Consider the following 27,901-nt stretch of genomic DNA (forward strand, 5'->3'; position numbering starts at 1 on the left):
GGGTCTGGCACTGTGTGACAGGACAGCTGCTGTTGGAAGTTGTGGGTGCTGTGTGTGATGGAGCTGTGCTGGTGTGGTGACACACACAAAGTGCTGCAGCACACAGTGATGGCTGGAAGGAAGCTCATTGAAGCTCCTTCACTCTGGACTCCTCTCAGGAATGCATCAGAATGTGTGCAGAGCTCTCTGGCTGCCCAGACAGGTGCCACAAAGGTGAGATGAGTCTTCTCCAGTCACTTAGGTGATGCTGATTTTAAGATGAAACAAATCTTGTGTTTACGGTAGCCAGTTATTCAGAGAGGCAGCACTGGGGGAGTGATGTGGCTGGACAAAGCCACAGCTTTGTGTATCTGTGTCTTCTTGTACTGAGTCCTGCAAAAGAGACTTGTTCTGACACTGAAGCCCCGCCTTTGCTGTCTCCCAGTGTCATATGCAGGTGCCTTGCCTGGTCACTGTGTGCTGTAAGACTGCTGTAGGACTGTAGGAGATGGGGCTCTTCTGTCTGTGCTGTAGATCCTGCTTTTTTCATGTCTGGAGAACACAATAGTCTCTGGCTTTGCAGAGAGCAGAGTCCCATCTGGCCGAGCGGCTCAGCCCTGCAGCCAGTCTTTCAGCTTCTTCTCTCAAGGACTCAAAGATATACACAAATATATCTAATTATAACCTGCCTCCTGTGGCTGCTGCACCAGTCTCACAGCCCCCAGTGTGACAGTGCCAAAACCTGGGCGCGAGGTCATTGATCAGTGGCCTTTCTGGGCTGTGAACAGAGGTGGATTTTGCTCACTCCCAGAACCTTGCTCCATGGAAAGGGCAAACATCATGAATTTGATGCCACAACTAGACACTTCTTCCTGAAGGGAAGAGGGAGGTGATAAAACAGTTCCCTGCATGCCAGGATGAGAAGTTCTTCCCTGCCTGTCTCTCCCTTGAACATCTCTCCCAGGCCAGGTCACTTGTCAGGTCAAAATGGAGAAGGGTTGTCCCTCAGTTTATCAAACTCCAAAGAGTGCTGGGGAGATGGTAGTGGGATATCAGTCACATCCTTCCTAACCTGCAGGGAGTCCTGGGGAGACAGAAAGCTTCCAAAAAAAAGCCTGAAAAGCCCGTTGTGCTTTGGGTTTGTGAATTCCAGGCAGCCAGTGTCATCACCAAGTGGCACTGTCCCCTGTGTGCCAACAGCATCCTTCATGCCTTGGGCTGCACCATTACAAACCAGAGGCACTGTGCTCTAGGGAAGTGGCAAGTCTCTGATGTTCAAGGGCTTTGTAGTCATTTCCCTGAGCACTGGAAAGGAGAAATAAATGCAAAATAGTGGAATGATGCATGAAAAGCATCATGTCCTTAAGGTGGACCTAACTGAGCGGGAGAAGCAGAAGGCAGAATAGGAGGAAGCCCAGGTAAAAATATCCATAAACCAAAATTCTTCTGTGTGATTTTGCAAAGCCATGCACTAAACCTGAGGTTTGATACGTCAGTGATCTATAAAAGGCAAGCAAATGTTGCAGGGGAGCCATTGAGGTCAATCAAGACAAAAGAACCAAGGGAGGTGGCTTAGAGACCCTGCACTGCTGCCTGAGCAGAGGGGGTGGCAGAGATCAAAGGCAGAGTATGTCATGGGGAAGGGAGAACTGAGCCCCCACCCTCTTGGCAGTGCTCTGAACTGAGGACTGGGTGTTGCACCCCACTCACAGAGTGCCTCTGGTCCGTGCAGCCACGTGGAGAAGTGGCAAACAGAGATGGGGTGGAGAAAACCAGCAGGTGTGAGAGGAACCACTGGGGCTTTTCTGCTGCCTGAATTCTTCAAGGGCTCAGCCCTGGTTTCATGCTCTGTCCAAGGCACCATCACCACAGGGTGCTGAAACCTGGAGGTGCAGTCGCCCAAAACCCAGAGAGATGGTGCGTATCAACAATGGCTGGCCCAGAGCACAGCATTGGGAAGCATCTGTCTCCAGGTGAATAAGAGGAATGGAAAGGGAGAATTCAAACCTTCCTCAGGTCTGTACACTCCCAAGGGAGATGATTGCCATGGCTGAAGAGATTTAAAGGGTCCTGTATGTAACCAGGCTCTCCAGAGCAGACCCGTTTATGTGAACTCATGTGTTGACAGCTTCCCTTTTTCCTTTCTCCCTCTCAGTGCAGCAAGCAGGATAACAGGACAGGCTTTTGTCCTTCCCCAGAAGGACTCTGCCTGGGCAGTGCTGAAAGCTTGTAGAAATCTCTTCCAGGTCCCATTTGGTAACTCCCAGATTGCCAGAAATCATTAACAGAGAGATTTTCCAACCCACATTTGCACATAGGAGCATCCCTGTTGGAATTACCAGAGACAGGGTGACCCTGGCTGGTTCCCTGTGAGGAGGCTGTGCCCCAGAGAATGAGGACAGGGACAGGACCTTGGGGACTTCCTTGGTTTGGCTGTGTTTTTTCTGGTTGCCTCTAACCCAGCAAGCAGCCTCTGTGCCAGGCACTTGGTTGGAAGGTGCTGCAGACATCTGGGCCATAGGGAACGGGCTCATCTGGTAGTGAAGGAATGAAGTCCTGTTTATGGGATGAGAACATTGCAGTGGGGAAGTAAGTAAGTAAGTAGAGCCAGGGCCCTGCCAACTCATCCAGTTGTGTTACCAGGCTGCAATTGGATGCCTCAGCTGCTCCTTTCCCAGCACAGGACTCTCATCCAGGCATCAAGTCCTCTTGCTGTGAACTCCTGGCATCAAACAGAGCCATTAAGCGCAAGGAAAGGGAACATTGCCCAGGCCAGGCTGTGGTGAGACAGTTGATCCATCATTCGCTGTAGTCCCTGGATGGAGCAGTCTGTGCTTTTGAGAGAGCAGAGGTGCATTTCCTTGCTGGGTCAGGCAGGACGGGCTGGTGCTGCTCATGGTGAGCCAAAGCTTCAGTGCCTCCTCCCAGCCCTTGGGTCTGAGAGCTGTTGGGCAGCACTGGGGAGTCTCAGGGGCTGGCAGGGCCGAGGGCAGGGATGTCCCTTTGCTCCCTCTGCCAGCCTTGATGACTGAGCGGGGAGGAGAGGGAAGGCAGGATCTGCCAGGCTGAGCCAGGAGCTGGGCTGAATCCATGCCACAGACCCTGGCTGTCTTCGGGCAATATCATCCTCCCGTTTGTCTGCTTGCTAAATAATTGAGCAGATTTTCTATTAAGCCTCTGTCAGAGTGAGCTAATGGAGCGGCGTTGGCCAGAGCTGGTGTCAGGATCCTGGCAAGAGCGAGTGGCAGGGGAAGGGGTGAGGCCCAGAGGTGAGGCTGTGGTCGCCTGTGTGTGCGGGCATGCTGTAATTAGGATGGGCTTTGTGGGAAGGGAGTGGCCATCCCAGAGTGGAGATGAGCTGTGTTCTGTCAGGGCAGGGCCACTGCTCTGCTCCTTGGGCTTCCCCCATACTCCCTCCATCCCTTCAGAGGCAGGGAGGTGATGCTGTCGGGGTGAGGAGACGGCTGGGGCACATGCAAGGAGCCAGTGAACCAGTCTGTACAGGACAAGTCCTAAAGAGCCTTCAAGGTGCTTCTCCCAAGGACTTCTGCATGAAGGACAGAGAGGACAGAAGGAAAAGCACTGTGCTCACCGGGAACATGGTGGTACCAGCCATCAGAGCACAGAATGGGGATCCTGGACCAGAAACAACCATGCTGAGGCAGTGGGATGCTGAGCAGGAGCCAGTGGGACCTGCCAGAAGCAGCACTGAGCTGGTGTGATGTTGGGATATTTCCGTCTGGATCTCCGCACTCTTCTCCTTTGCAAACTACAGATGGGAGCAGAGAGATGGGCTGGGAGGAGACAAAGAGGTGCCCAGGGCAGAAGTAATGTACTGGTGAGCAGAAAGGTGAGGAGGCACAAGACTGGGTGGAAGAGGAAGGCTAAGAAGACTGCTCAGTTGCTAAATGAACAAATGCTAAATCCCCAGGGTTTTGGGATCACCTCCGCTTGAAAGATCAGAAGATCCCAGCCTGCCGGTTCCTAAACAGCCTGGCCACCCACCTGTGTGCTCGAGTGCTGCTGGGACCCTGGGGGCTTGGCTGCTCCTGTGGACATGGGCATTTTCTGCATAGTTCCCATAAAACTTTGTAATTACTGATCCCTTAAACACTAATGCTCTCTCAACAGTGTTGGTGAGCAGGTTGTGGTGGAAGGAGGGGCAGGAGTAGACATTTCATGGACCAGACAGTCTAAAGGAGTCCTTGGTACCTCACTCTAAAGACTCAGAAAATGGGTGGTACTCCAGTTTTGCAGTGTGTAACATCGGGGTGAGTGTGAGCCAGAGCACAGAAGAATTATTAGCTCTGGCCTAGGTTTTGTGGTTGAAAAAGGAGTGTGGTCAGTGTTTTTACAAGGTGCCAGCTGCAAGTGCTGCATCCTGAGTGATGGGACTGCCAGGGCTGGGCTCTCGCAGCCCCTCTGGGCTGTCAGGCACATGCTGGGAGGCTGGAGCAGGCCTTGTGCTGGTCAGAACCAGGCTTTGCTGATTTGAGCTCTCTGGAAAACTGTGAGCATCATAAGGAAAGGATCCAGGCCCCCACCATGTTCATCATGTGTTCATCCTTGGTGACAGGAGGACAGGATGGGACTGAGATTCAGTGCACCCTCGTTGTCCTAGCTGAGGTGTGAGGTGTCAGGGGAGACAGGAGTCAGTGTTGGACACTGGTCCCCAAAGCTGGTCCTTATCCCTGCACATGCTGGCACGGGTCCCTGTGTGCCAGGGCCACCAAGCTTTGTGCTGACCCATTACTTTACCCTGCAGAGTCAAGGAGCAGGAGGGAGGTGTGGCAGGGAGCCAGGGGTGTAATGGTAGAGATGGCTGCCAAGAGAGGACAGTGTATTCCTTGGGGAACATCCATTAGGTTTCCCAACTCCTGCCTGTCAGAGAGGCTTTGCTCCTGGCTGTTTTTCCTCACTGAGATGTTCTGCCTTTCAGGCTGCCTAATGAACTGCTTTGACAGTCCAAACCGCCTTCCAGTGCTCATTTGGATCAGCAATGTGGTGTGGGATCCTTTCTGAGCATCAGGAATGCGTGAAAAGCAGCAGCAGGACTTTCCTGGGTAAAGGCAGTGGGATCCCTTGAGGGCAGCACGGATACAAACCTGAGAGAGCAAGCCTCAGCTTTCCTGCAGGGATAGGAGAATTGCAGCCAGCCTAGAAGAACTCTCCTGGGCTTTTTCAGGCTGGTGTGGCCCTGGAAAAGCCCCTGGGAGCTTTTCTTACACTCCCTGAGCTTTCCCCAAGCTTCAGTCATTATCCTCAGCAGAGGATGCCGGTTTGCAGGAGCACTAATGCCTGGGAAGCTGGTGTTGGCAGTGGAGAAGGGGAAGATTTTCGAGGAGACAGAAAAGGATGGTAAGGCAATAATGGGTGGGTAACACCCACTCCTGGTGCTGGGGCCCAGAGCAGCACTGTCTTTCCTTCTGGAGGAAGATGCGGTGCTTAGATATGGCACATGCTCTGGCATGGGCTTTGCACTGTCTCAGCAGATCAGGTCACACTTGGATCAGTGCCCTTGACTGGTTTGGGCCTGGGTGCAGTCAGCTGCATCTCTTCTCTTTCCCAGACGCTCCCAGGTCAAATTCAAACCTTCCTTCCCATGGGATCCCTGCCTGGGTGCGAAGCCAGGGGTGATGGCAGCACCTCAGCTCCACCCTCAAGGTGCCACTCACCTCTGTGTCTGACACCGACGCACCCCATCACCCCCTGGCAGCCCCGGTGTGGCCGGCACGGTGTCCTGGGCCCATCAGGACACTGTGCTAACGTGAGGTGACAGGGCCAGCGGTGGCGGGTGTGTGGAGCGAGGGCACAGGCCAGCGGGGCCTGTCACTGCGCATCCGTCATCTCCGCCGGCCGCGGGCCACGGATCGCACGGAGCTGTGCAAGGTCACTGTAAGGAGTGGCGCTGGGAGGCCGGGCTGGCTCAGGAGAGCTGCTCTCCCAAACACTCTCCCTTCTTTGGATGGGGTGGGGGGCTGGTTTTAGCAATTTATTTGGGCTTAAAGTCGAGTTTTTGCTGCGATAAAAGCGGCTTCTTTCCTGGCCAAAGAAGTCGAAGGATGTGTGCTAGTGTGGTCCCGATGCCACAGAGTTTTTACCCTCCCACCAGTCACAGGGCTGCCAGCAGCTCTTGGGACCAGGGTGCTCAGCCGTGGGAGGGGCTGCAGGTCTCAGAAGGATCCTGGTCCCAGTGGTGGCTGAGCTGTGCTCCTGCCCACAGGGTAGCCCCAGCCTCTCCTGTGCTGTGTGTGATGGCCACGTGCTCCTGCTCCAGCTGTGGATGGGATACTGGTGACTGGCAGATGGGTAGGATACCCTTATCCATCTGTGGGATCAGACAGGTATTTTGGAGGGAGCAGAAGCACTCCCTGTTTCAGTAAGAGGCAAGGGTGGATGCCAGGGAAGGCAGTGCAGGTGACACGAGTGGGGGGCTCTATCTGCAGGGAGCACCAGGACTAAGCCAAAAGCAGGGCCAATCCCATCCCTAGCAGTGCCTTTCCCCTGCATCTAAACCCTGCTTGTTCCTTTCGGGTCTGGACATGCCCTCATGTCAGTTGGTGCTGCTCCTTCCCCAGCTCCGAAGCATCATTTTGGAGACCTGCCCTCCCAAGGACAAACCACTGGCCACCAGCACATTTTACCCCCTTGCCAAGGCCACCTGAAGGCCATTTGATGGGAACAGAGGCTGCCAATCCAGTGCAGATTGCCTGGCTCCGTGTGCTGGGCCTGCAGGAATTCGGGGCTCCCTCAGATCTCAGCCTCCCACCGCTGTGTCCACAAGCTGCGGGGTGGCTGCACACTGCTGCAAGGGCAAGGAGACACTCAGCCCAGCGTGAGCTTAAAAAAATAGGCATTTTTATTCCAATGGAACTAGAGAATTACGACCCAGGAGAGGGGAGGATTACTCACATTTATCGATAGGCTGATTAGGTTACTGCCTAAATAGCTGTGCTTGAGCAGCGCGTGTCCGCCTCAAGGAGAAGCAGCGAAGGAGCGCGTGGTGCATCGGAGACCTCAGTGTCCTTGGTGGCACGGAGAGCTCTGAGCAATGCGGGCTGGGGCGCTGTGTCTCGTCACCTAATCCTGCTTTGACGATTTACAGCTTCTCGGGAAGCAAAAGCTTGTAAGGTTTGCTTGGCTGCGTGGCTGGTCAGGCGCTGAGCTCCATCCCTCCTGCGTGGCCACGTTTGGGGAGAGGGTGTGTACCCCCCACATGTGATGGGGTCACAGTCTCCTGCTCTCAGCCATGGCATACTGATGGGGACTGCCATGGGCTGGGAGAGGACGGTGGCATCACCATTCCTGAGGGTCCTGGCATGAGCCAGGACAGTGTCTCACTTGTCACAGCTGTCCCTTGACCTGGTCTGTGGCAGTGGTGTCAGGTTGGGCATCTCATGCCTGGGGACATGGCAGACCCCCAGCTCTGGTGTTACATTAGGGAGGGTAGGTGCCCAAATGAAGGGGCGTTTCTCCAGCATGCTGGGTTCATCAGCGTTACCCTTGTGCTAACACGGCCATTGCCAGTGGATTATGCAGGGTGCTCTTGCTGGGCACCAATGTGCCCATGGCCCAGAACCCACCAGGAGCCCATGGCTGAAGCGGTTGTGGGTGATGTCAATCACTCCCGTGGGTCGTGGTCCAGCCAGGAATTCAGGATGCCCAGTAATCCTGTTCTAGCAGTGATGGAGGAGACCAGCTCTTGGGAGGCCTCAGATCTGCTCCCAGCTCTCTCCCACTAAGACACAATGGGGGTGTCAGAAAAGACAGAGCTGATGGACTCTGAGTCCGACTTCAGCTGCAGGACCTTGAGGTGTTTGGGGTCAGGGAAGTCCTCGCCGAGGGCCAGGCGGATCTTGCCGTTCTGTGTCTCCCTGATGGGCTCGAGGAAGACAACATGTTTGTTGGCGCTGGCCTTGCGGTTTGGCCCATCGGTGGCAGGGGGAGTGGTGCTGAGGATGGAGGACTGGGCGCTGCACTCCTGCGGGGGGCTGAGCGGGGCTGGCTTCTTGCAGCAGCCCAGGCAGCGGCACGGCGTGAGGTACAAATAGATGATCACCAGCAGCAGGCTCACAATGCAGCCCAGCAGGGTTGTGAGGCCAGTGCTGAAGGTCTCCTCAGCTGGCTTGGGGTAGAGGACGGTCACGTTGAACTCGCACATCCTGCTGAAGTTGTAGGGGCTGTTCATGGCCAAGCCTACGTAGACCCCCGAGAGCCAGGGCTTGGCTACGGTGATCCTCAGGCTGCCATTGTGATAGACCTCCAGGGAGCGATTGCTGTTCCCAGGGTGTTTGATGGGCTCGTGGTTAGGGGTGATCCACATGTAGGTGGTGGTTGATTGCAGCAGGCTGGTGTTACAGGTGAGCAGGATGGGCTGGCCCACCATCGCCTCCAAGTGCAAGAGGTCTGTGTCTTTGGTGCTCGCCGAGCAGTTCTCAAACATGTGGCTGTGTTTGAGGAACTTGATCAGGGACCGGGGCACGTTGTCAGACACCTTGCAGGTGTGTTCCTCAAAGAAATCTTTCACAGAGCTGAAACCTTGCTGATTCCAGCGCTGGAGCATCAGGTAGAGCGGGCAGCTGCACCTGATGGGGTTGTTGTGCAGATACAAGCCATTGCCGACGTTTTCGGGCAGAGCTGCCAGCACCTCCACGGGGATGCTGCTCAGACTGTTGGAGGAGAGGTCCAGTGTGCGCAGGTTGTAGATTCCCAGCCCCTGCACTGCATGGAAGGGGAAGGTGGTCAGGTTGTTCCAGCTCAGGTAGACTTTCCGCAGACCACTCAGCTTGGCAAAGGCGTTTTCATCCACCCGCGTGATGCGGTTGTTGTAGAGCAGCAGCTCCTCCAGGCTCACCAGCGCCTCGAAGTAGTGCGTCTCCACGGCGTGCAGGTAGTTGGAGGACATGTCCAGGTGCCGCAGGAAGGAGGCATTGTGGAAAGCCCGCGGAGAAAGGTTCCGAATCTGGTTGTGGCTGATGTGAAGGGCCTCGAGGTGCGGGAGGGTGGCCAGCCAGCGGTCGTGGAGTTGGGTGAGGGCGTTGTGGCTGAGGTCCAGCGTGGTGGTGGTGGGCGGCAGTGCCTGGGGCACCCGCAGCAGCATCTGCCGGCTGCAGCTCAGTAGGTCGGAGGTGCAGATGCAGGCGGCAGGGCAGCGGTGGGGCTGCGGGGAGGCTCGGGGAGCGCGCAGCTGGAGCAGCAGCAGGAACAGCTTTGCCACTCGCGGCCAAAGCGGGTCCAGGGGCACCGGCGAGGACATTGTGGTGGGCAGAAGCCTCTGTACAGCCCGGCAGCACAGCCAGGCTCGATGAGACGCGAGAGAAAATCTGCCGCCGTCTCCCTTCTCACCCCCAGTGCCGGCTTGGCTCTACTAAGCATCCACAGATGCCCTTTAGCACCCCGCGAAAGAGAATCCCGATTCCAGCCGTGGGGCTTGAAAAGACCTGCGGGGCAGCATTGCCCTGCCCGGCTCTGCCGCGGCTCACCCGAGGCTGCCTCGTACCTGTGCTCCGGCCGGCCGGGGGCTGCCGGGGATCGGGCGGGAGCCGGCGATCAGCATCAGGGGGCTGAGGCGCTCGGGCGCTCCGGGGCTGTGTGTCCGGCTGGGCGGGCGCCTCGCTGCCTCCTGGAGCTGCTCATCCCTAGAGTGCGAAGTTTCTCAGGGCTCAGCGCCGCCGGGGCACATCCGCACGCTGCAGCCTCCGGGAGCCCCGTCCGGCTCCCTCCCGGGCAGCATCTCCGGGAGCCGGGCGCGCTCCGGGAGCGCGGTCCCGCTCCTGCCCCTATTTACGCGCGGGCGGTGCGCGGAGAGGGGGCCGGGCGGGATCCCATTGGCCCCGGCGCGGGGAGTGGTGGCCGCGGCGGTGGCCCTGGCCCGGTCCCTGGCCCCGTCCCTCGCCGTGGCCCTCCCTGCGAGTGGGCAGAGCGATGCGCAGCCAGCACCGACCCTGCGCGGTCGCTTGTCCCCAGGGGAGCTCAGGACCACTTCGGCCGTAGCGGTGTGCAGCCGCCGGAGAGCCGCGACCGGCTGCAGTCCGTGCATCTGCCTCTGGCAGAACGCTGGAACAAACCCGTCACCTCTGGGAGCCCCTCGTGTCCCGTCCTGCACCCGGGCTGGGAGTGGGGATGGCGGGCACCCCCCGGGTGCTGCTTCTCTCCCAGCCGTGGTTCTTCCCGCTGCCCTCATCCTCAGCACCCCCACGAGCTGGGGACCCCCCGGCACCCCCGGCCCTGGGGTGAGCTCGGCAGGGTCCCCACGGCAGAGGGGGTGCCGCGGGCTGCGCGGGGGAAGGAGTGGCCATAGGGTGAAGGACACGCAGGAATGTCATTATCCAGAGCTCGGGCGGTTAGTGGGAAGAGGAGAGCTGGGGAATTGGTTTCCATTAGGGCAGCAAAAAGCTAATTTGGCGGCTGCGGCTGCTGCAAGTCAAGGGGCTGTTAACCCCCTGTGCCCCGGCTCAGCCTGTACTGAATGGCTGCTCCCTTGCCCCTCCTGCCGCTGGGGCAGCTGTGCTTGCCCCTGGGGCAGCCACGGAGCCAGCTCTGCTCCTTGCCGAGGGCTGTTACCAGGCCGCGGCACTGGTGCCCGATGGAGACACTCATTAAGGCGACCTTCATCCGTCCTGGCTGTCCCCACTGAAGCCAGGGAGAGCCACAACTTCTCCCTCCTGCCTTGTGGGGGGACCTGCTTGCCCTGAGGGCACGCTGAGCTGTCCCCATGGTGCAGGAGGGCCCCAGCCCCTGGCGTGAGCCTCTGCGGAGCATCTCCCCCGAGGTGCTGTGACCGAGGGCAGCACTGGCTGCTTCAGCCGCCCTGCAGCAACCCAGGCTCAGGCACTGGCCTGAGGGCTGCAGCCTCAGCAAGTGCTGAAGCACCACATCGATCCTGGAGCCTCTGAGTCAGGGTGGCAGAGGAGGAGGATGGCTGCTGCTCTTTGGCTGCATTTGAGCACATTCCCCTGGGCTGAGGGGACACCAGCTGGGGATACTGGTGTGCGATACTGGGTTGTCTGTGGTCTGAGGTCTGTGTCCCTTGGCAGGACCGAGCGCGCGACCGCGGTGCTGCTGGCGGATCCCTGCTTCCAGCTGCGCTCCATCCAGTACCTGCTGGGCCATGCCGAGCCCTCGGCCCTGGCAGCGGCCGCCCCGGCCACGGACAAGCGCCACTTCTCCCTGCACACCTGTAAGTGTTGGCCCTGCACTGGGAGCTGGGCTGTGCTCACCACCCACCACAGCTGGGGAGGGAGGAATGGGGCTGCTGGTGTCTGTGTCCCCTGCAACATGTCCCAGCCCTTTTAGTCTTGGGGACAGGTGTCTGTGCCCTCCTCCACCACCCCAGCAGTAGCACTTTGGATGGGAATGTATCCAGTGCCAGCCAGTAATTCTGCCCTTCTCAGTGCCCAGTGCTCCCTGTCCTGGCTGGTCCCTAAGGGCAGCCACAGCCCCCCGTGCATCACTCAGCAGCCTCAGGGCAGCCTGAGGGTCCCACCCACCCCACACACGCCCAGTTTGACCCCCCAGACACAGAGTATATCAGTGCTGAGGAGCTGGCAAAGGTGGAAAAGATGCTGAACCATCTGAGTGAGGAGTCCAAGCAGGCGGCTGCTACCACACTGGTGAGTTCTCCCCCTCCCCCAGCCCTGTCCCAGTCCTCAACAGCAGGCCTGGGACACGGGGCTTTGGCTACCACTGCTAACTGCCTGGTAACCCCCACAGCCCACCAGTGAGGAAGACCTGTGCCCCATCTGCTACGCACACCCCATCTCAGCCATCTTCAGGCCCTGCTCCCACAAGTCATGCAAGTGAGTAGCTCCCATGCCATGTCTGACCTCCACCAGGATGACTTCCAGCCCCTGGCCCTGCCCTCTGCCATGTGGATGGGGGCTGATGCTCTTTCCTCCTCTGTCCCAGAGCCTGCATCAACCAGCACCTGATGAACAACAAGGACTGCTTCTTCTGTAAGGCCACCATCACGGGGGTCGATGACTTCACCAAGCCAGCCAGCTCCTAGAGCCCAGCCCCACACCCCAGGCTCCCCCAGCTGAGCAGGGCAGCCCCCCCACCCCACGCTGGCTTCTCCCCAAACGCTTGCCCTGCTCAAGGCTGTGGGACCCTCACCCAGAGGGTCAGGACCCAGCATGGGGCAGCAGCGTGGGGTGGGAGGGCTGCAGGGTGGGAGAGGCCGGTGCCCAGCAGCCTCTCTGCCCCGTGGGCTGTTCTCAGGGAGGGGAGCCTGAGGCTTCAGCTCTGCGGCAGCACTGGGAACACACAGCAGTCCCGGGGCCAGGGCAGGGGGGCCGGGCTGGGTGTTCGGGCTGTTAACTTGCCCCTGGCTGGGGGCTGACTTCATGAAAAGCAGCATTAAATTATTCTTCCTTATGTGGTGCCCTGAAAGAGGGGAAGGGGAAGCCAGGCCAGCCCTGGTGAGTGACCCAGTGTTGGGGCCGCACTCAGGTGATGCTTAACAGTAAATGGAAATATAAATATTTAATCCAAGGATAGCTGGGAGCGCAGGGCCTGCTGGGGCTGCTACATGATGATGCGTGGCTCTGGCACAGACTCGGCGATGGATTTGTGTGGCAGCACATTGGCCCCGTTGAGGTAGAGCTCGTCGTTGACGATGACATCCTCGCCCAGCACAGTCACGTTCTCCATGCGCACCTGCCCAGAAAGGCCCGGTCACATCCCTGGGCTCGGGGCCCAGTGCCAGGCTCCTGCTCCTGCCTGCAAGGGCCACAATCCCTGCAGCCACAGCCCAAGGAGGTGGGAGGGCAAGAGCCGAGTCCCGATCCCCTGCAGGGACACCCACGTCCTCACCCACTGCCCCACGGAGCAGCTCCAGCCCACGATGCAGGACTCCAGCCAGGAATGGGACCGGATGCGGGCCCCTTCCAGCACAGTGCAGCGTTTGATGCGCACCCCATCCTCCACCACCACACCTGCCCCGATTGTCACATTGGGGCCGATGACACAGTTTGCCCCGATCTTGGCACTGGGGTCCTGGAAGGAAGAGGGGCCATAACAGGGTCAGGAGGGCAGACAGCTCTTGACATAGCCCATGCCACTTGGCCAGCCAGGGAAGAGGGATGCTTGAGGATGGCAGCGAGGACAGCAGTGGGACAATGCAGAGAGCTCATGACGTGCCCAGGGCTGGTGTGCTGGGGGCTGGCACTTACCACCAGCACATTCCCTACGACACCAGGCCCCGAGTGCAGCTTCTCAGGGTGCTGCGCCCGCAGCGCCTGCAGGTACATGCACATGCCCGTAAGGAAGTCCTTTGGCTGCCCAATGTCCATCCAAAAGCCTGTGGGGACAGAGCCACGGTGACAGCCCCCAGCGTGAGGGTGGCCGTGCGGGCAAGACCCCTGATGCTGCCTGCACTGTACACAGGGCCTTACCCTGCAGCTCCATGGCGTAGAGCTGCCCATCCTGTGCCATGGCTGGGAAGATCTCCTTCTCGATGGAGGTGGGGCGCAGCTGCGAGGACGGGGCGCAGGGCTGAGCAGGGGGCACAGACCCCCAGCCTGGCCCAGCCTGGCCCAGCGTGGCACCCTGGCTCGTACCTGGATGCGTTGCAGGATGCCAGGGCTAAATATGTAGAGCCCAGCGTTGATCTTATTGGACACAAAGACGCGCGGTTTCTCCACGAAGCGGCAGATGCGGCCGGTGTCGGCCTCGCACACCACCACGCCGTACTTGGCCGGCTCCTCCACGCGGGTCACCACCAGCGAGCCCTCGCCGCCGTGCTGCCGGTGGAAACGGGCCAGCGCCGCGAAGGGGAACTCGCAGATCACGTCGCTGTTGAGGACAAAGAAGGGCTCCCCGTCCTCGGCCAGCAGGTCCCGCGCCAGCGCCAGCGGCCCCGCTGCGCGCCCGTGAGTGACGCCGCAGGGACGTGGTGAGCCCAGGTCCTGCTGGCCTCACCTCTGCCCGTCCCAGAGCCCCTCCCAAGTCCCCAGGCCCTCTGGATCCTCACCCGGCCCGCTGTCCCTGGTCCTGCCCATGTCCATCCTGGCGTATCCCTCCCGATGCCCCTGCTCCTCCAGGCCGTACCCATCCATAGTCATGGTGTCCCAGTCCCGGTGTTCCCCACCCCTACCCATCTATACCCACCCTAATGCCCATGGTGCCCCCCTCCCAACGTCCCCAGCCCTGCCGTACCCATCCCGGTATCCCCCCAGCACCCACCCGGATGTCCCCAGACTTCCTCCATCCCGCCTGCGCCCGCCCCCCCAGCCCCAAGCCCTTGCCCGAATCCTACCTGTACCCAGCGGCTCCTTCTCGTGGGACATGGAGATGCGGATGCCGAGCTGCGGGCACAAGGTGAGCGGCGGGACAGGCCGGGTTGCGGGGAGAGGCGGGGGGAGGCGGAAGGGCCCTTACCCGTTGTTCTTGCTCCCGCATGGCGGCTTCCAGCGCGTCCGACATGTAGCTCACCGCCAGCACCACATGGCTGACGCCCGCCTGCGGGAGCGCGGGTCAGCCGGCGCGGGGCGGCCCCCGTGCCCCCCGCGCCCCGCGCCCCCACCTGCCGGAGAGCCTCCAGCTGGTGGAGCAGCACCGCCTTGTTGCAGAACTCCACCAGCGGCTTCGGCCGGCTCAGGGTCAGCGGCCGCAGCCGCGTCCCGAAGCCGCCAACCAGGATCAGCGCCCGCATCCCGCGCGTCCCGCGTCCCACGCCAGCGCCCGCACCGACACGTCAGCGCCGGGCGCACCGGGCGCGTCACCGCCGCGCGGCACCGCCCCGCCCGCCCCGGCACCGCCCCGCCCCGGCACCGCCCCGCCCGCCCCGGCACCGCCCCGCCCACCCCGGCACCGCCCCGCCCGCCCCGGCACCGCCCCGCCCCGGCACCGCTCCGCCCGCCCCGGCACCGCCCCGCCCGCCCCGGCACCGCCCCGCCCGCCCCGGCACCGCCCCGCCCACCCCGGCACCGCTCCGCCCCGGCACCGCCCTGCCCGCCCCGGCACCGCCCCGCCCACCCCGGCACCGCCCCGCCCGCCCCGGCACCGCCCCGCCCGCCCCGGCACCGCCCCGCCCGCCCCGGCACTGCCCCGCCCGCCCCGGCACCGCCCCGCCCCGTCTCCCGCCGGGTCCTACCGCCCGCCCGGGCCTCAGTGCCCGCCCCGCACACTCCTCCGCCCGCCCGGGTCCCATCGCCGCATGGCCCGGTCGTTGCTGCAGCCACCGCACCCTGCCCGGAGCTGGAGCTCCCTCGGGACGCAGCAGCGACGAGGCGACCCCGATGAGAAGAGAGCAGCGGCACGGCAGCACCGGGCGGGGACATTCACCCGAGCCCCCCACCCCCGTCCCCGGGCTCAGACGGTGGGAGGCAGGCACGGCACACCACGGACAAAAACAGATCCTTTAATGGTTTTTGGTTCTCTGTGAAGCACAAACAGGGTGGTTATTCATGTAAAAACAAACGGGGCCAAGGCTATGTACAAGCTGTGGAGTCCCACCGTGGTGGTCCGAAGGGGGGCGGGGGAAAGGCAGCTCCCACTGAGCACCGGCAGCGTGGCCCGTCCGTCACGGCCCAGTGAGGTGGGGAAGGGCAGGAATGAGCGCGGGGGGACAGCAGGAGGCTCTCCAGGATCTGCGGCCTGGCCGAGCACAGCCCGCGGGTACAAGGACATGCAGAGATGGGCGATGATGGGCGACGCTGGGCCAGGACCAGGGAATAATAATACGGCTGTCGTGGGTACCTACACCCCAGCACTCACCCAGCCTCCCTCCCTCCTGCAAACCTGTTCCCTGAAAATCCTGCGAGTCCTGGCAAGGTAGGGACCTGCAGGAGCGATGAAGTAACCCAGTGCAGAGCAGCGTGCCGTGGATAAAGGTCCTTGTCCAGGGGGTGGCAGGGGAGCAGTGGCTTGGGCAAGCTCTGAGGAGCTGGGAGACAGGCAGAGAAAGCGGGCAGCTCTCCTGTCCCCTTCCACACCAGTGCCACGGACCTGTGCCTGCTGGGGCAGCGAGGCGAGCAGCCTCTGTGCACACGGAGTCGGCACACATGCGACATGCGAGTATTCCCCAACTAAACTTTCCTGAAGTAATTAAAAAAACCCCAACCCCAACCCTGGCCTTGTGGGTACACAGGGTAATGGTAATGCCATGGAACAAAGTCAGTGAGAGCAGGAGAGAGCAGCCAGGGCCCCAGCACAGAGAGAGCTGAGGTGGAGCAGGGTACAGTCCGGTACCACCAGGCCACAGTATCAAACATTAATTCCTCATCAAAGGAGGCTGGAGGACGTTTATTTCGGGAAAGACTGACTCCGTGAAGCAAAGCTGAACAGTCAGGCAGTGGGGCTGAACAGTCAAGACAGTGGCACTCACTGCTCAGCTAGGTCACCCCGCACCTGGCCCCTGCAGGCCCTCAGGGAGGAGACGGGGATCAGCCCTAAGCCTCAGCCTCCCCTTCCACCACCCCCAGACCTGATGGACAAGCAGGGCCTGGGGGCAGAGGGTCCCCGGGGGAAGAGGGCAGCTTTGTGCTAGAGGGACGTACTCTGTACTTTACGGGAGGGGAAGGGTTGAAATGGTCCAAAATGCCCCGCTGCACAGCTGGGGTCATCTTAACTGCTACAGATACTATTGCTAGCCCACGAGCTGAGTGCTTGCAAGTCAATGGTCCAGGGCAGTCACTCCTGCAGAGCCCTGTGCCTGCCCATGCCATGCCACCAGGGAGCGAGCAGACCCCAGGCTCGAGCGCAGCTCCAGGTGTGTGGCATTCCCTCCTAGCCACAGCTCTGCCAGGGGTTGCATTTGGTCATTTCATTTCCGTGTTTGGGGTGGCTACTCACAGTGCCCAAACAGCAGAAAAAGGCAGCATCAAAAGCAAAGTCCCATCGGCAAAACCCAGGGCAGAGCCAGCGACACCGAACACAGGGACCGGCCTCTGACTTCTCACCAGTGGCCCCACAGACGCTGCCACCTGTTAGGCAAGTGCCCTTTCCAAATAACTCGGGAGAAATTCAAAGGGGAGGCTCCTGAGGCAGGAGGTGCCTGAGGCAGGAGGCTCCTCGCACCAGAGCTCCAGCCTCGTGAAGAGCCCTCTCTCTTCCCTATGTCCAGGTCCTCCCTCCAGAATGCACATGTGATGAGCGAAGAACCAGGACACCTGACACCCAGCAGGCACCTACAGAGCCTCCTCCAGAAGGCAGAGCAAGTGTGGTCAGAACTGTCTGGTCAGCATGAGGAGTTCTTCTATCCTGCCTCACCTCAGCTCTTCTATCCAAGTACATTTTAAAAACAATGGAGCAATACAGTTGTTTAAAACCAAATTTGTCTTTTTCCTGTGGTAGTAGGTGATCTTGTCTGCTCCTGCCACCAGGACAAGAATAAGAGGCCACAGCCCAGGGCTACTGGTTTTCCTCACGCATCTGTTCCATGATGTTGATGAGGCTTTCCAGCCCGAACACGTAGCCCATGTCAGGTCCGTCGTGCACAGTGGGGTCGTCACGAAACCCTTTGAATGTGCTGTGTGCAAAGTCAATCATGCGCACGTCCACCTTGGGCTGGGCCGAGGAGCCGGGCTCTGAGCTGCCGCTGTCCTGGAGGCTCTCCGGGACAGAGCCGTCCACCCGCTTCAGGCGCGCCTCCGGCCGCCGCTCCCCAAACATCCCCGCCCGGCTGTCCTTCCCGTCGTAGATGATGAGGAGGGAGCTGGAGTAGAAGCGGTAGGAGGCCTGTCTCTCCAAAACCGCCTTCAGGCTCCGCAGTTTGGCCAGGACAGGCTCAAAGAGGTCCTTGCGCAGCTCAATGCCGTTGTGGAGATACTGGTAGAGGGCATTGCGGAAGCCTTCGATGGAAAGGCCGCGCCCATAGTATTTATTCCTGCATAAGTAATGCCCTGTGTCCAGCTGATAGACCTGGAACACCAAAGGAAATGCACATCAAGTGGGAGCAACAGGCTAAGTAAGCCCTGAGCTGTCCTGCACTGACAGGGCAGGGGGAACTCATCCTGTCCCCCTTATGACTGGAGCAGGACTCAGCTCTGGCCATTCCCCGAATCCCAAATTTGGCTCATGGGAGCAGCCCAGGGGCATACTCAGGATGCCTGAGCACTAGTCCTCTCCCAGGACACCCAAAAGGTGGCTCATCAGTCCCAGTGCCCCAAAAGGCATGGCACAACTGACCCCAAGAGTTTAACAGCAAAGTCTTACAGCAACTCCAACAATCCCCTGGCAGCGGGAGCTGCCAACACCTACTGCCTTTATGTGGCAAGTGATTAATGAGGAGCCCTCATTGCTTCAGAGTCCGTGGGCAGAGATCTGGGTTACAAGATCTGGTTCCTTCGGCAGGTGAGGAAATGAGCGATTATTGCACAGCAGCAAACCCTTGTGCACCAGGCCCAGGCACAGCAGAGCAACTTTTTAACAATCAGTGCAGTACAAAAGGAAATGTCAGACACCTCCATCCCCAGGCACTGTCATTCTGGCTGAACACTAAGCCACAAAAATAATTTTATTAGAAAATCCCCTAACTGTCAGTTAACAAAAGAGCTCTGGACAAACACACCACCTCAGGAAAAGAAGGTTCCTTTGTTTTAGGCTTAGAAATGAAGACAAAAACAGCATGAGTGCTGGTGGTACCTACCTGCAGTGGGAAGTTCAAATTCAGTGCTCAGTAGGAAACACTAACTGGGAGGCTTAATGGAGCTGTGAAAAGGAAAGAGCAGCATCTGCAGCCTGGGGGATCCCTACCTGCATCCCACACACACGCACACCCAAGGTGGCTGAAGTGCTCTGTTCACACTTCTTCATCTGCCGAGCAGCCTTCTCCTCAGAGGCATCATCTCCGTGCTGTCTGGTCCCCATCTTCAGATCAAGCACGCAGGGAAACTTGAAGTGATGCACCACATTCTCCAGCAAGAGGAACTCTGGGATATGCGTCAAGGAGAGCTCACCCACCAGAGACACCCCAGGGCCACCAGAGACAGGGACTTGGGCTAGCAGGAGATAGGGCTGGGCAACAAACAAATAGGAACCAAAGAATAGACAAGACAAATGGCTTGGTGAGTTGAACAGCAGGACAAAACCCAAACAGTGGACCCAGGCTTTGACAGCTGGTAGAAGGAAACAGCCTAGAAAGTGGAACGGCCAACAGCAGGAAGGTCACATGCATGTGTACTGGAAATTCAGAGGGGAAACTGAAAAGCTAAACACTGGTGTCAGGAAGGACAGAGTACAGTAGGAATTGCTGATCCATTAAGAGAGAGCTTAAAAGTCTAATCAAATCAGCCACCTGACCATATGGATAAACAATACAATCCCCACAGACTGAAAACTCAAGGGTCAAGTAACGGCAGAGTTGGCCTGTCCAGAACAGCAGCACTGCCCAATACACAGGGGGGGAACTGGGGAGGTGACAAAGCCAGGAAACAGAACAGTAACAGGAGCTCTAGGTCACCAGCACACAGTGGGGCAACCCCCCCACATCGGGGCACAGCACTGAGAACACACCCCAGGCACTCTGTACAGCAACTTGTTCCAAAAGGGGGAAAAAAACCCCAAAAGTTTGCCCTAAGGAGTCCCACAGGGCACAGATCAACATGTTAACATTGAAATGGGAACCAGAGCACAGCTGGATTAAACCTGCAAGAGAGAAACTGTGTTTGGTTTAGAAAGAGGAACTTCATAAAAACAAGGAAGTGTGTTTAAAAAGGAGATGGCAGCCTAAGAGAATGCCTTCTCTGCAAGTGATGCAAGCCATTTAAAAATAAAAGCTGGAGTCTCCAAGCACACACTTGAGAATTGGAGAAGGAAGCCCATGCAGTTAAAATGATGAAGAATACAGCTATTAAAAGTAAGTTTGTTTCTATGTGAGGAAAACAGAATCCAGGCGAAACAACCACACAAGCTGGTGAGTCCAGCAAAAGCAGGAGGAAAGGCACAGAAAAAAAACCCCATCTTCAACCATATGAAGAAGTCAGTCACACTGCCTGGAGGTGGAACGACATGATCTTTAAAGTTGGTGCCTTCCAATCCAAACCATTCTATGATTCATTAGTGTCACAGTATGGGAAGCAGGAAGGAACAGCGAAAAGGAACATGTAACTCAACTGTGGTTGTGTGAGAGACAGAAATGCCAAGGGAAATGCAGGCCTGGCTGCCTCAGGCACAAAACGGGTAAGGCCAGGGCAGCAGCAGCCTGACACACCCAGCTGTGCTTCCCAAAGGATACTGTACAGCTTCCGGTCCTTGGACTCCGACCGCATGCGGCTCAGCTGCTGCTTGTGGCAGCGCAGGCTCCAGGGGTTATAGCTGATCTTCTCAGAGCTCAGGCCACTGTTCCCATCCAACATCTGAAATGGAACATCTGAGTGGATGTGCAAGTCCACCCTGGGACTCTTTGTTTCCTGGATGCTGCTGGTGTAAAGACAGAACAAACCAGCCTGTTAGAATGCAGGAGTTCTTCACATACTTACGACTGTCACATCCTCCCTTGGCACACAACCATCTCCTGCTCCTTCTCCTGCTGCACACAACACAAATCTTCTTAAAAGCAAATCCTCACCAATACCCTGGGCTGTGGACCCATGCTCTAGGCTCTGATTGATGTAATATCTCTGCCAGGCTGTACTCTGCTAATAGATAGAGCAAGCAGGAAAACTTATTTCTGCAGGAGCTCTGGCTGTGGTGAGCCAGCAGAGACCCATATTCAAAATACCCTGGGAAGAAAGCCCTGGATTAATAACCAGGTGGACTGAATAATGTTCAAAACTACTCTGTATGCTTTGGTTCCACATCTGATATACTGCCAACAGTTATCTTGTGTCAGAAGCATTTCAAGTGAATGAGTTGGTCCTGAACCCGGCAAAATTCCTGACACAGTCTGCAGTGCCAAAATGTGCTGGGCTAGCAAGTGCACAACAGCCTGGCCACCTTAAGGAATTGCAAAATACCCTCAACCAAAGGAGTAAGGAAGAGAGATCTCCCATTCTTCATGCTGTCACTGGGCCCTCCCAAGTTTTACCTTTCAGTGCTGTCACTGGCCAGGCCAGGCTTCTCCTCCTTGTGCTCGGTGCCGCTGCTTGACCTGTGAAGGCTCCGGCGCGAGTGCTTGCGCCGGGGCTGGTCCCTCTCTGGCAGATCATCCTGCTCCAGAGCCTCATTCTCCACATAGGGATAGGCCACCAGGTTAATGTAGCCATCACTGTCTCCCTCAAAACAGACAGATACCACACCTGCCAGGAAGAAGTAACACATCAGTTCTCCCAGGGGAGGGAATACACAACCATTAGCAACCAAATGTTCAGCAGAAGAGATGAAAATGTAGCTCACAGAGCAGCAAAGCAAACCCAGAGCAATGAAAGAGAGGGAAGCTCTGCCACCGCAGGAAATAAGGACAAAAGTGCAGCTGGTAGGCTGAGGGTGTGATTGATTTCCTTCCTTCAGTCTTGCAGCAAATGTCGTCAAACTGGAGAGAGTCAAGTGCAGTCTGCCAAGATGCTGAGGGGAGCGAAGCATGTGAAATAATACCTGGCTTGTTTGGGTAAGTACCTATGTCCCCCCAAAGCGTTCCTGCTGTTGACAGGGACACCACTGGCCAAGCAGGACTGTGCTTTCTCTGCTATAGCAGCTTTCCAGCATCAGAGCAATGAAGTACAGAGCCCTAAGGCTGAGGTGACACCTACCACTCTTACCACAAGTCAGCCAGTCTCACAAAAAAGGGACCTGCAAGGGCCCAGGGCTCCCTAGCAATAAGAACAGGGGGCCCTAGAAGCATAACTACCTCTGCCAAGTGCAGGCAAGCAGGACCATGTGTCCTGTCCAGTTTTACCTTTAGAAGACTCCTGGAAAGCACCACAGTCCAAGGGAAGTTATAGATCTTTCACAGCACAGACTCAGAATATATCTGGCCAGCCACACAGCAGGACCGCTGACACTTCCAGTTAGGGCTGACATCTTCATTTCTGGGACTGTCCCAGCCCTGAAAATGAGGCCATCAGCCCATCTCCTGATGTGCAATGACAAAATGTTTCATTAGCTTGTCACTAGTATTGACTAGCTGCCAGGAGTATCAAATGACAGATGCACTGAATCAAATGATTCATCACAAACATGAGAAAACCTTGTCCTGCTCAGCTGATGCAGGCCATCCTGTTCCTGTCCTCCCTTTCTCCTTATCTACACAGGACAATGCTAACAAGGTTCAGGGGGCTCAAACACAACTCCAGAGCAGCTCAGGACTCCAGAATGTCACTACATAAATGCCACTCCAAGTGCTGCCTGAATGTGCTCCTCAAGATATCTTTGTTAAGTCTTACAGTAATATCTGAGTGCTCAGACAGAAAATATCATACCCAGTATTCCTCTCCCCCAGATCAGTAGGAAAGATTTCTGGTACTATCATGAAACTGCACAGCACGAAATCTCACACTGGGATGGACATGCACATCCCCCTGCCATTAGGGTACCAGGAAGTATCTGACCTCAAGAAGACAACAGTCCATCTGGACTATCAGCTTCATTGGTTTTAAAAACATCCCCCCCAGAAAAGACTCACATCATAGGGATTCTAGGAACTACACAGGCTTCAGTGGTGTTTTTGATGGGATACTAGAGCACTGTGTGGCCCCAGAGTGGCTGGAGGGTAAGAGAAGACCCATCTGTTTCAGACTGCACCTCTCACTCATGACCTGTGTGTAGACACTGGTTTGAGACAGTCAGGCTGCAGCCAGATGCAAAGGCAAGACCCTGAACAGATGGTGGTCCCAGCTGTCCGTAAAGCACCACCTTCCCAGTGCCACATGGAGACAAAGCAGCAGAGGGAACAGGAACACTGAGCCCCCACGAAGGCTACCTGACCACATCACCATCCTGAACATAAATGCACAAGGCCGGAAGCCTATCGAGCTTCTGAAAGACACAGCTGAGCTGCCAATCTCCTACAATGACACAGGCACTGGAAAATTCCACTCCTTCAAAGCAGCTGGGGACAAGGCTGCACCTCAGCACTGGGAAAGCTGTACTTCCTGCTTCAGCAGCTTGCTGCTATGGGTCCATAAAAGAGATTGGATGAGGAAGCAATAAATTATGGAACTGGAACGTGCAAATGCTCAGTCTATGATCTGGCCTCATTAGCTCAAGGTCAAGGCTGCAACTGACAATAACTTGGTAATAAAACTGCTTCTGTTATGCATCCATAACCTTAAACTATGGACTACAACTGTCACACTGCATGTTTTCTGTCTAGAAAGAGGAGCACATTCAGCTCTGTGTGCCTACAAAAAACCACCTTCCTCCCTTCCAAGTGCTGCTATCAAATTGCCAGCCTGCAAAAGAGTAAAGTAGAGAAGTAAAGTAACACCAAAAGACAGCAAGACAGCTGCAGGAAAATGGAAGGGCAGGTTCTTGAAAGCTGTAACTGCATTCTGGAATGCCCAGAGGCCTCACCTTTGTACTCAGGTGTGAACTCCTTCATTTCTGGGGGCAGGGACTCATAGAAGCGCTGCTCCCTGGTGATGAGGGGCTTGCAGACAGTGTGGTCATCGTAGCGCATCATGCTGCTGTGGCCGCCCACCTGGTGAATGAAAGGCTCCAGCAGGACCCCCCGGTCTCCGGATCGAGTGGCATTCTTGCCATACTTGCCCACTTCCATGGTTTGACAAACACACATTGCGTTGGGCACCTGTTGTACTCTTGGAGCATGGGGAGAGCCACATGGGCTGGGAGGGGTAGCTCAGCAGCGGTCAGGCAGCCACAGGGGGGAAATCCTGGCAATTTGCTTCCTTGCAGTGATCTGAAAGAGAAAAGGAGATTCCTGTTAGTAAAGGACCACTTACATTCACCCTCTGTTCACTTGGAGAAGCTTATGGTATTTATTTATATCTGTATCCTCTGTATCCTCTTCTGTTTTCTGTTTACATCCTGCTTGTTATAGCATGCTCCTCACCACCTCTTTAATCCTACAGGTAAACAAACACCAATTCAGAGGCAGTCCCATGCAGAGCTCCTCCAATAGGATTGACAGCAGACAGGCAAAGAAGGAGATATGGCTATTACGAGCCTCCCATCTTTAGAAAATACTATTTCCTTCCCTGTTAGTTTTATCAGTAAGGCAGTGGAGCAGACTGTGAGCTATAGCCCACACCTGCCTATCAGTAACGGTGACTGACACAGGCAGTACAAACATTTTCAGAATGTAAATTCCACTCCTCGTGCCTCTGCATTTTTAACATCTAAATGACTAAATAGTTCCTGCTCACCTGCTACTGTCACACTGTTTCCTCCTTTAGGGCTCACTGACATGAAAGATGCAGAGTAAGACAGTCATTCTGTCACTGTGTGTGTGCTGGAACTGAATGGATTCTGCTCAGATTCTCTCCCTTATTACTCCCAGCCTTTCAGGACAACAATTTTCTAATGATTTCACAGCACCTATACACACAAGAAGGCTCTGATCTCTAGAGGTAAGCAAGATATATCACTAAATCCAAAGGAGATTACAAGTGCTTTAGAGAGGCAGATGCTCTTTTAATGTTTGCAGAGTGCCCGGTATAGCCACAGGATGATTGAAAAGTAAAGCTGCCCAAATTCTCTCCAGATGACTTGCCCTTTCCAGCTTAGATCACAGCTGCTCCTGAGGCTGCTGGGGAAAATGTCACAGGACTTCCTCACAACGATGAGTTATCCAAATGTTGGTTCAAGAACCAAGTGGTGACTACAGCTTCCGAATGCATCAAATTTCCAGTTTCTTCGCACAGCAACAGCCAAGGGCAGCAATTCAAGAACTGAGGGATCTTGGAGGCCTGAACAAGGGACACGGCTCACGTTGTTCCTCATCCGGCCACGGGATGTCTCTGCAGCTACACAACACCGCCAGGCCGGGGGAAGTTCTGGATGAGCACGAGCTCATCTCCCCTGCTCCAATTCAACCGTGTCAGAGATGAAGCTCAAAAGACTCAGAAGGAGGGGCGATACTTCAGAACATGTTTAACCCAATCTAACCCAAATTCCCCACAACAGGACAATGCTTCTCTCTCCTTGTCTGCACATTCCCGCTCGCTTCCTTGCACTGGATTTTTGGGATAGTATGAGTGTACGTACATTTGAGTTGAATCATCTCACTGATCCCATGGAAAACATTTCCTTTTGTGGTTACACGACCACACCACCACATTCCGTGCAAGGGAAATAATGTGAATATTTAGCTGGCTTTTGAAGCAGGGGCCAGGGAATAGGAGGGAAAAAATCCCACAACATAAATGGTCCCTCTCTGTAGCAACTCCTATCAAAGTCTGTTCAAGGCATCCCTCAAAGTCTGTCTCCCAAACTCACTCAGAGCCTAAGCTGTATCACAAACAAAAACATGCTCGGGATTTCTCTCCTCCCTCTTATTTGCTTTATCAACAAGAAGAAATTTCAGCAGCAGACAGTCATAGATGTTTTAGTTGGGTTTAACATAGTTAATATCCAAGAACAAGCAAGGTACCAGCATCTGCAAGAGGTCAGCACTTCCCAGATTCCAGACAAATATTTCACAGACTTAAGTCTTCCCTTCCTGATGCAGCTCTGTCTTGGATTCAATTTCTTTTATTTTGCCAATGACTAAAGCAGAGCTTTCAGCTGTTCCAAACAATACAGAGGACAAGCTTAACTTCACTCCTTCCTGTAGTTTAAACTTCATAGGACAAGAGAACACAAGATTTATCTGTGTGACAGTTGTCACTCTCAGGAGACATGCACATGATGCTCAGGACTGCAGTCACCCAAGAGCTGCTGAGAAGTGGCTGCGGCCACCAAGTGTCCTGGGCTCACTGCCAAGTACCCCAGCACTCCCAAGAAAACCCAACATGACAAGTTTTGGATGTGCAGGCTCCCTGAGAGGAAGTGACAGCCATAAAAACAAAACATTCTGAGGCTGTGACACCAGAGAAGGAGCTGGGCATCAGGTGGGGACAGAGTCCAAAGCCAGACAACTGCTCCACACATGCATCCACACACTCCAGAGAAACAGTGACATGGGCAGTATTTTCCCACGTACAAGTGAACGTGAGAAAAAAATATTTTCTAGCAAGCAGCATTTCAGAGGCAACATTTCTGAAGAGGAAGATTTCCACAGGGCTTGAGAAAGAGACACTTTACAGCCCAGATACAGCTTAGTGTTTTTCATCAAACTAACTCCAAGTAAAGGGTTATTACTAAACATGGCCACTATCCACAAATAACAACAGAAGAATCCCAGCAGTTTCAAAACAAATATAAAGCAGAAAATTATTTGAAGTCCTGAATATTACTCATCCTTCATCTGTTAAACAACAGCATGAGTTCAACTATTTTAGCTGGCTTATAAAATTGAAAGTCCTTCCAACTAAACTGCAAAATGCAGTGTACAATCCAAGAAACAGCTTGAGGAAGACCAGTTCATTTAATCTGGTAGATCCTTTGGTATCCTCCACCACCACCACCACTATAGCTCAAGCAGCAGTTTAAACACCCGGGCCTGTTTAGCACCCCCTTCCAACAGACTGATCTCCTCTCCTTAGCAAGACAAAGCGTCCACTGAGCTTCATTTGGGAAAGGTGGGGGGTGAGGCTCAGCAGCAGAGTTATCCGTGACTACACAGACGTACCACACCCCATATTTCATTATCCTCCCCAGTAACGGACTCGTGCACTGGAACAGAATTTGCTCTACAATACTTAAGTCTAGACATCCCTGTCAGTGTATTTGCTCCAAGTCTGATGTGCATACCTCACTGTTCAAACACTTTTTGGCAAGAAGATGTGTTTTCTTGTAGTAACACACATTTCCAAACAAAATTCAGTAAGACATTCAAGATAACTGCTCTTCCTAACCCATTAAGTGAGGTAAATCCCATCCCCAAAACCAACATCACCCTCCAGCAGGGAATATATCCCTCCATAAAAACAGTGCTATGCTCTTCAAGACCCAGCCAGAGACCCCTTAGACATCACTGAACCCTGGCTGAAGACTACAGGTGTCTTACCAGACCAAGGAGATGCTCCTGCCAGTTCACAGTGCCAGAGAACAGGAACAAGAACAGGGATGTCTCCACTGAGGGTGTAACTCAAAGGGAGACAGAAAAATTAGCCTTGGAGGTCACCACATGATGAGAGGTGAGGGCAGGGAGCTACATGGCCATGGGTGTGAGAATTACTGCTGAGCACACCATGATGCTGATGTCCCTACTCTCTGTAAGCCATCTTGTACGGGAAAACTGGCAACGCTTCACGACTCACTAGTAAAGCTACTTTCCTAAGTGAAAAGGAGAACAAATGCACTCAACTCTGATGTATCACACAGCAAGAATGCTGACTGCCCTAAGCAGCTTGCACATTTGTGTTTCCAGCACCGCCTCTCCTCTGACTCCATCCCCCAGGCCCTGCCGTGCCGAGGGCTAAGGCAGATGGCCACTGACGACTCTGGAGACAGGCCACAGGCGAGAGATAAATACAGACCTAAACGTCACAATGACAAAAGCTGGACTTTCCCTGAACAACCCCAGAGCGCTCAGGAGCAAAGCACAATAATAGAAAATACCAGTATAGCAAAACAAGAGCACTACAGCATTTGGTCAAGTGGTTCCTGGTGAGCTAGACCATTAGCAAAGAAAAGCAGAAGCACCTGTGCTGAACAGCAGAGTCGTTTCTAGTCATGCTGGACTGGATGAGGTATGAGACAAAAACCCAGTCTAAGAAAGTTTAAAAAAGAAGTGTTTCCCACTGTACTATGAGATCAACTTCCCAGCACAAAAGCTGATCCCCACAGGTTTGAGACACACCTGTCTAGTCAGCAGTAAATGGAGATGAGCCCTGGGATCTGGGCAGAGAACACAGCTCTCCAGGAACCTGCAGCAACACTTAGGATGTAATCAGAAACATTTGGCCTTCGTAGTATCCAGGAAGCTACAAGCTTTCCTAGCCTGCCTAACACACAGCTTTTAATCCTGAGCCTTCTCATG

General features: G+C 55.8%; 4 protein-coding genes across 8 annotated transcripts in view; 1 reads left to right on the plus strand and 3 right to left on the minus strand.

The window, feature by feature from the left end:
• RNF123 (ring finger protein 123) overlaps positions 1-12,354 on the plus strand; it is a 48,195-nt gene extending 35,841 nt beyond the window's left edge. For 3 of the 4 annotated variants that reach the window (XM_069027422.1, XM_069027424.1, XM_069027423.1), the window contains 4 exons: positions 11,016-11,158; positions 11,497-11,591; positions 11,692-11,777; positions 11,887-12,354. In XM_069027422.1, the coding sequence (XP_068883523.1) occupies positions 11,016-11,158; positions 11,497-11,591; positions 11,692-11,777; positions 11,887-11,986 (424 nt within the window). In that variant the 3' untranslated portion in view covers positions 11,987-12,354. Of the gene's footprint in view, positions 1-11,015; positions 11,159-11,483; positions 11,592-11,691; positions 11,778-11,886 lie in introns of those variants that run through there. The other variant, XM_069027425.1, reaches the window with a different exon arrangement.
• AMIGO3 (adhesion molecule with Ig like domain 3) lies at positions 583-9,432 on the minus strand. Its single transcript, XM_069027426.1, has one exon. It carries the CDS (start codon positions 9,233-9,235, stop codon positions 7,718-7,720), a length of 1,518 nt encoding a protein of 505 aa, XP_068883527.1. The 5' UTR covers positions 9,236-9,432; the 3' UTR covers positions 583-7,717.
• Positions 12,355-12,447: 93 nt separating the features above from the next.
• On the minus strand, positions 12,448-14,704 carry GMPPB (GDP-mannose pyrophosphorylase B). Its single transcript, XM_069027427.1, has 8 exons — positions 14,504-14,704; positions 14,359-14,439; positions 14,237-14,285; positions 13,539-13,840; positions 13,374-13,452; positions 13,152-13,279; positions 12,793-12,975; positions 12,448-12,636 (listed from the first exon to the last, which is right to left on the minus strand). The coding sequence occupies exons 1-8, from the start codon at positions 14,630-14,632 to the stop codon at positions 12,505-12,507; spliced, it is 1,083 nt and encodes a 360-aa protein (XP_068883528.1). The 5' UTR covers positions 14,633-14,704; the 3' UTR covers positions 12,448-12,504.
• A 620-nt stretch (positions 14,705-15,324) lies between these two features.
• IP6K1 (inositol hexakisphosphate kinase 1) lies at positions 15,325-23,593 on the minus strand. 2 transcript variants are annotated; one of them, XM_069027902.1, is made up of 5 exons: positions 23,371-23,593; positions 20,948-21,158; positions 20,156-20,337; positions 18,676-18,851; positions 15,325-17,841 (listed from the first exon to the last, which is right to left on the minus strand). In XM_069027902.1, the coding sequence occupies exons 1-5, from the start codon at positions 23,591-23,593 to the stop codon at positions 17,332-17,334; spliced, it is 1,302 nt and encodes a 433-aa protein (XP_068884003.1). In that variant the 3' UTR covers positions 15,325-17,331. The 2 variants fall into 2 exon arrangements, with proteins under 2 accessions (XP_068884003.1, XP_068884002.1); XM_069027901.1 differs by having other exon boundaries at positions 20,156-20,340.
• Positions 23,594-27,901: the final 4,308 nt, after the last annotated feature.

The sequence above is a fragment of the Aphelocoma coerulescens genome, chromosome 12, assembly GCF_041296385.1.
Source record: "Aphelocoma coerulescens isolate FSJ_1873_10779 chromosome 12, UR_Acoe_1.0, whole genome shotgun sequence".
Lineage (NCBI taxonomy): Eukaryota > Metazoa > Chordata > Aves > Passeriformes > Corvidae > Aphelocoma > Aphelocoma coerulescens.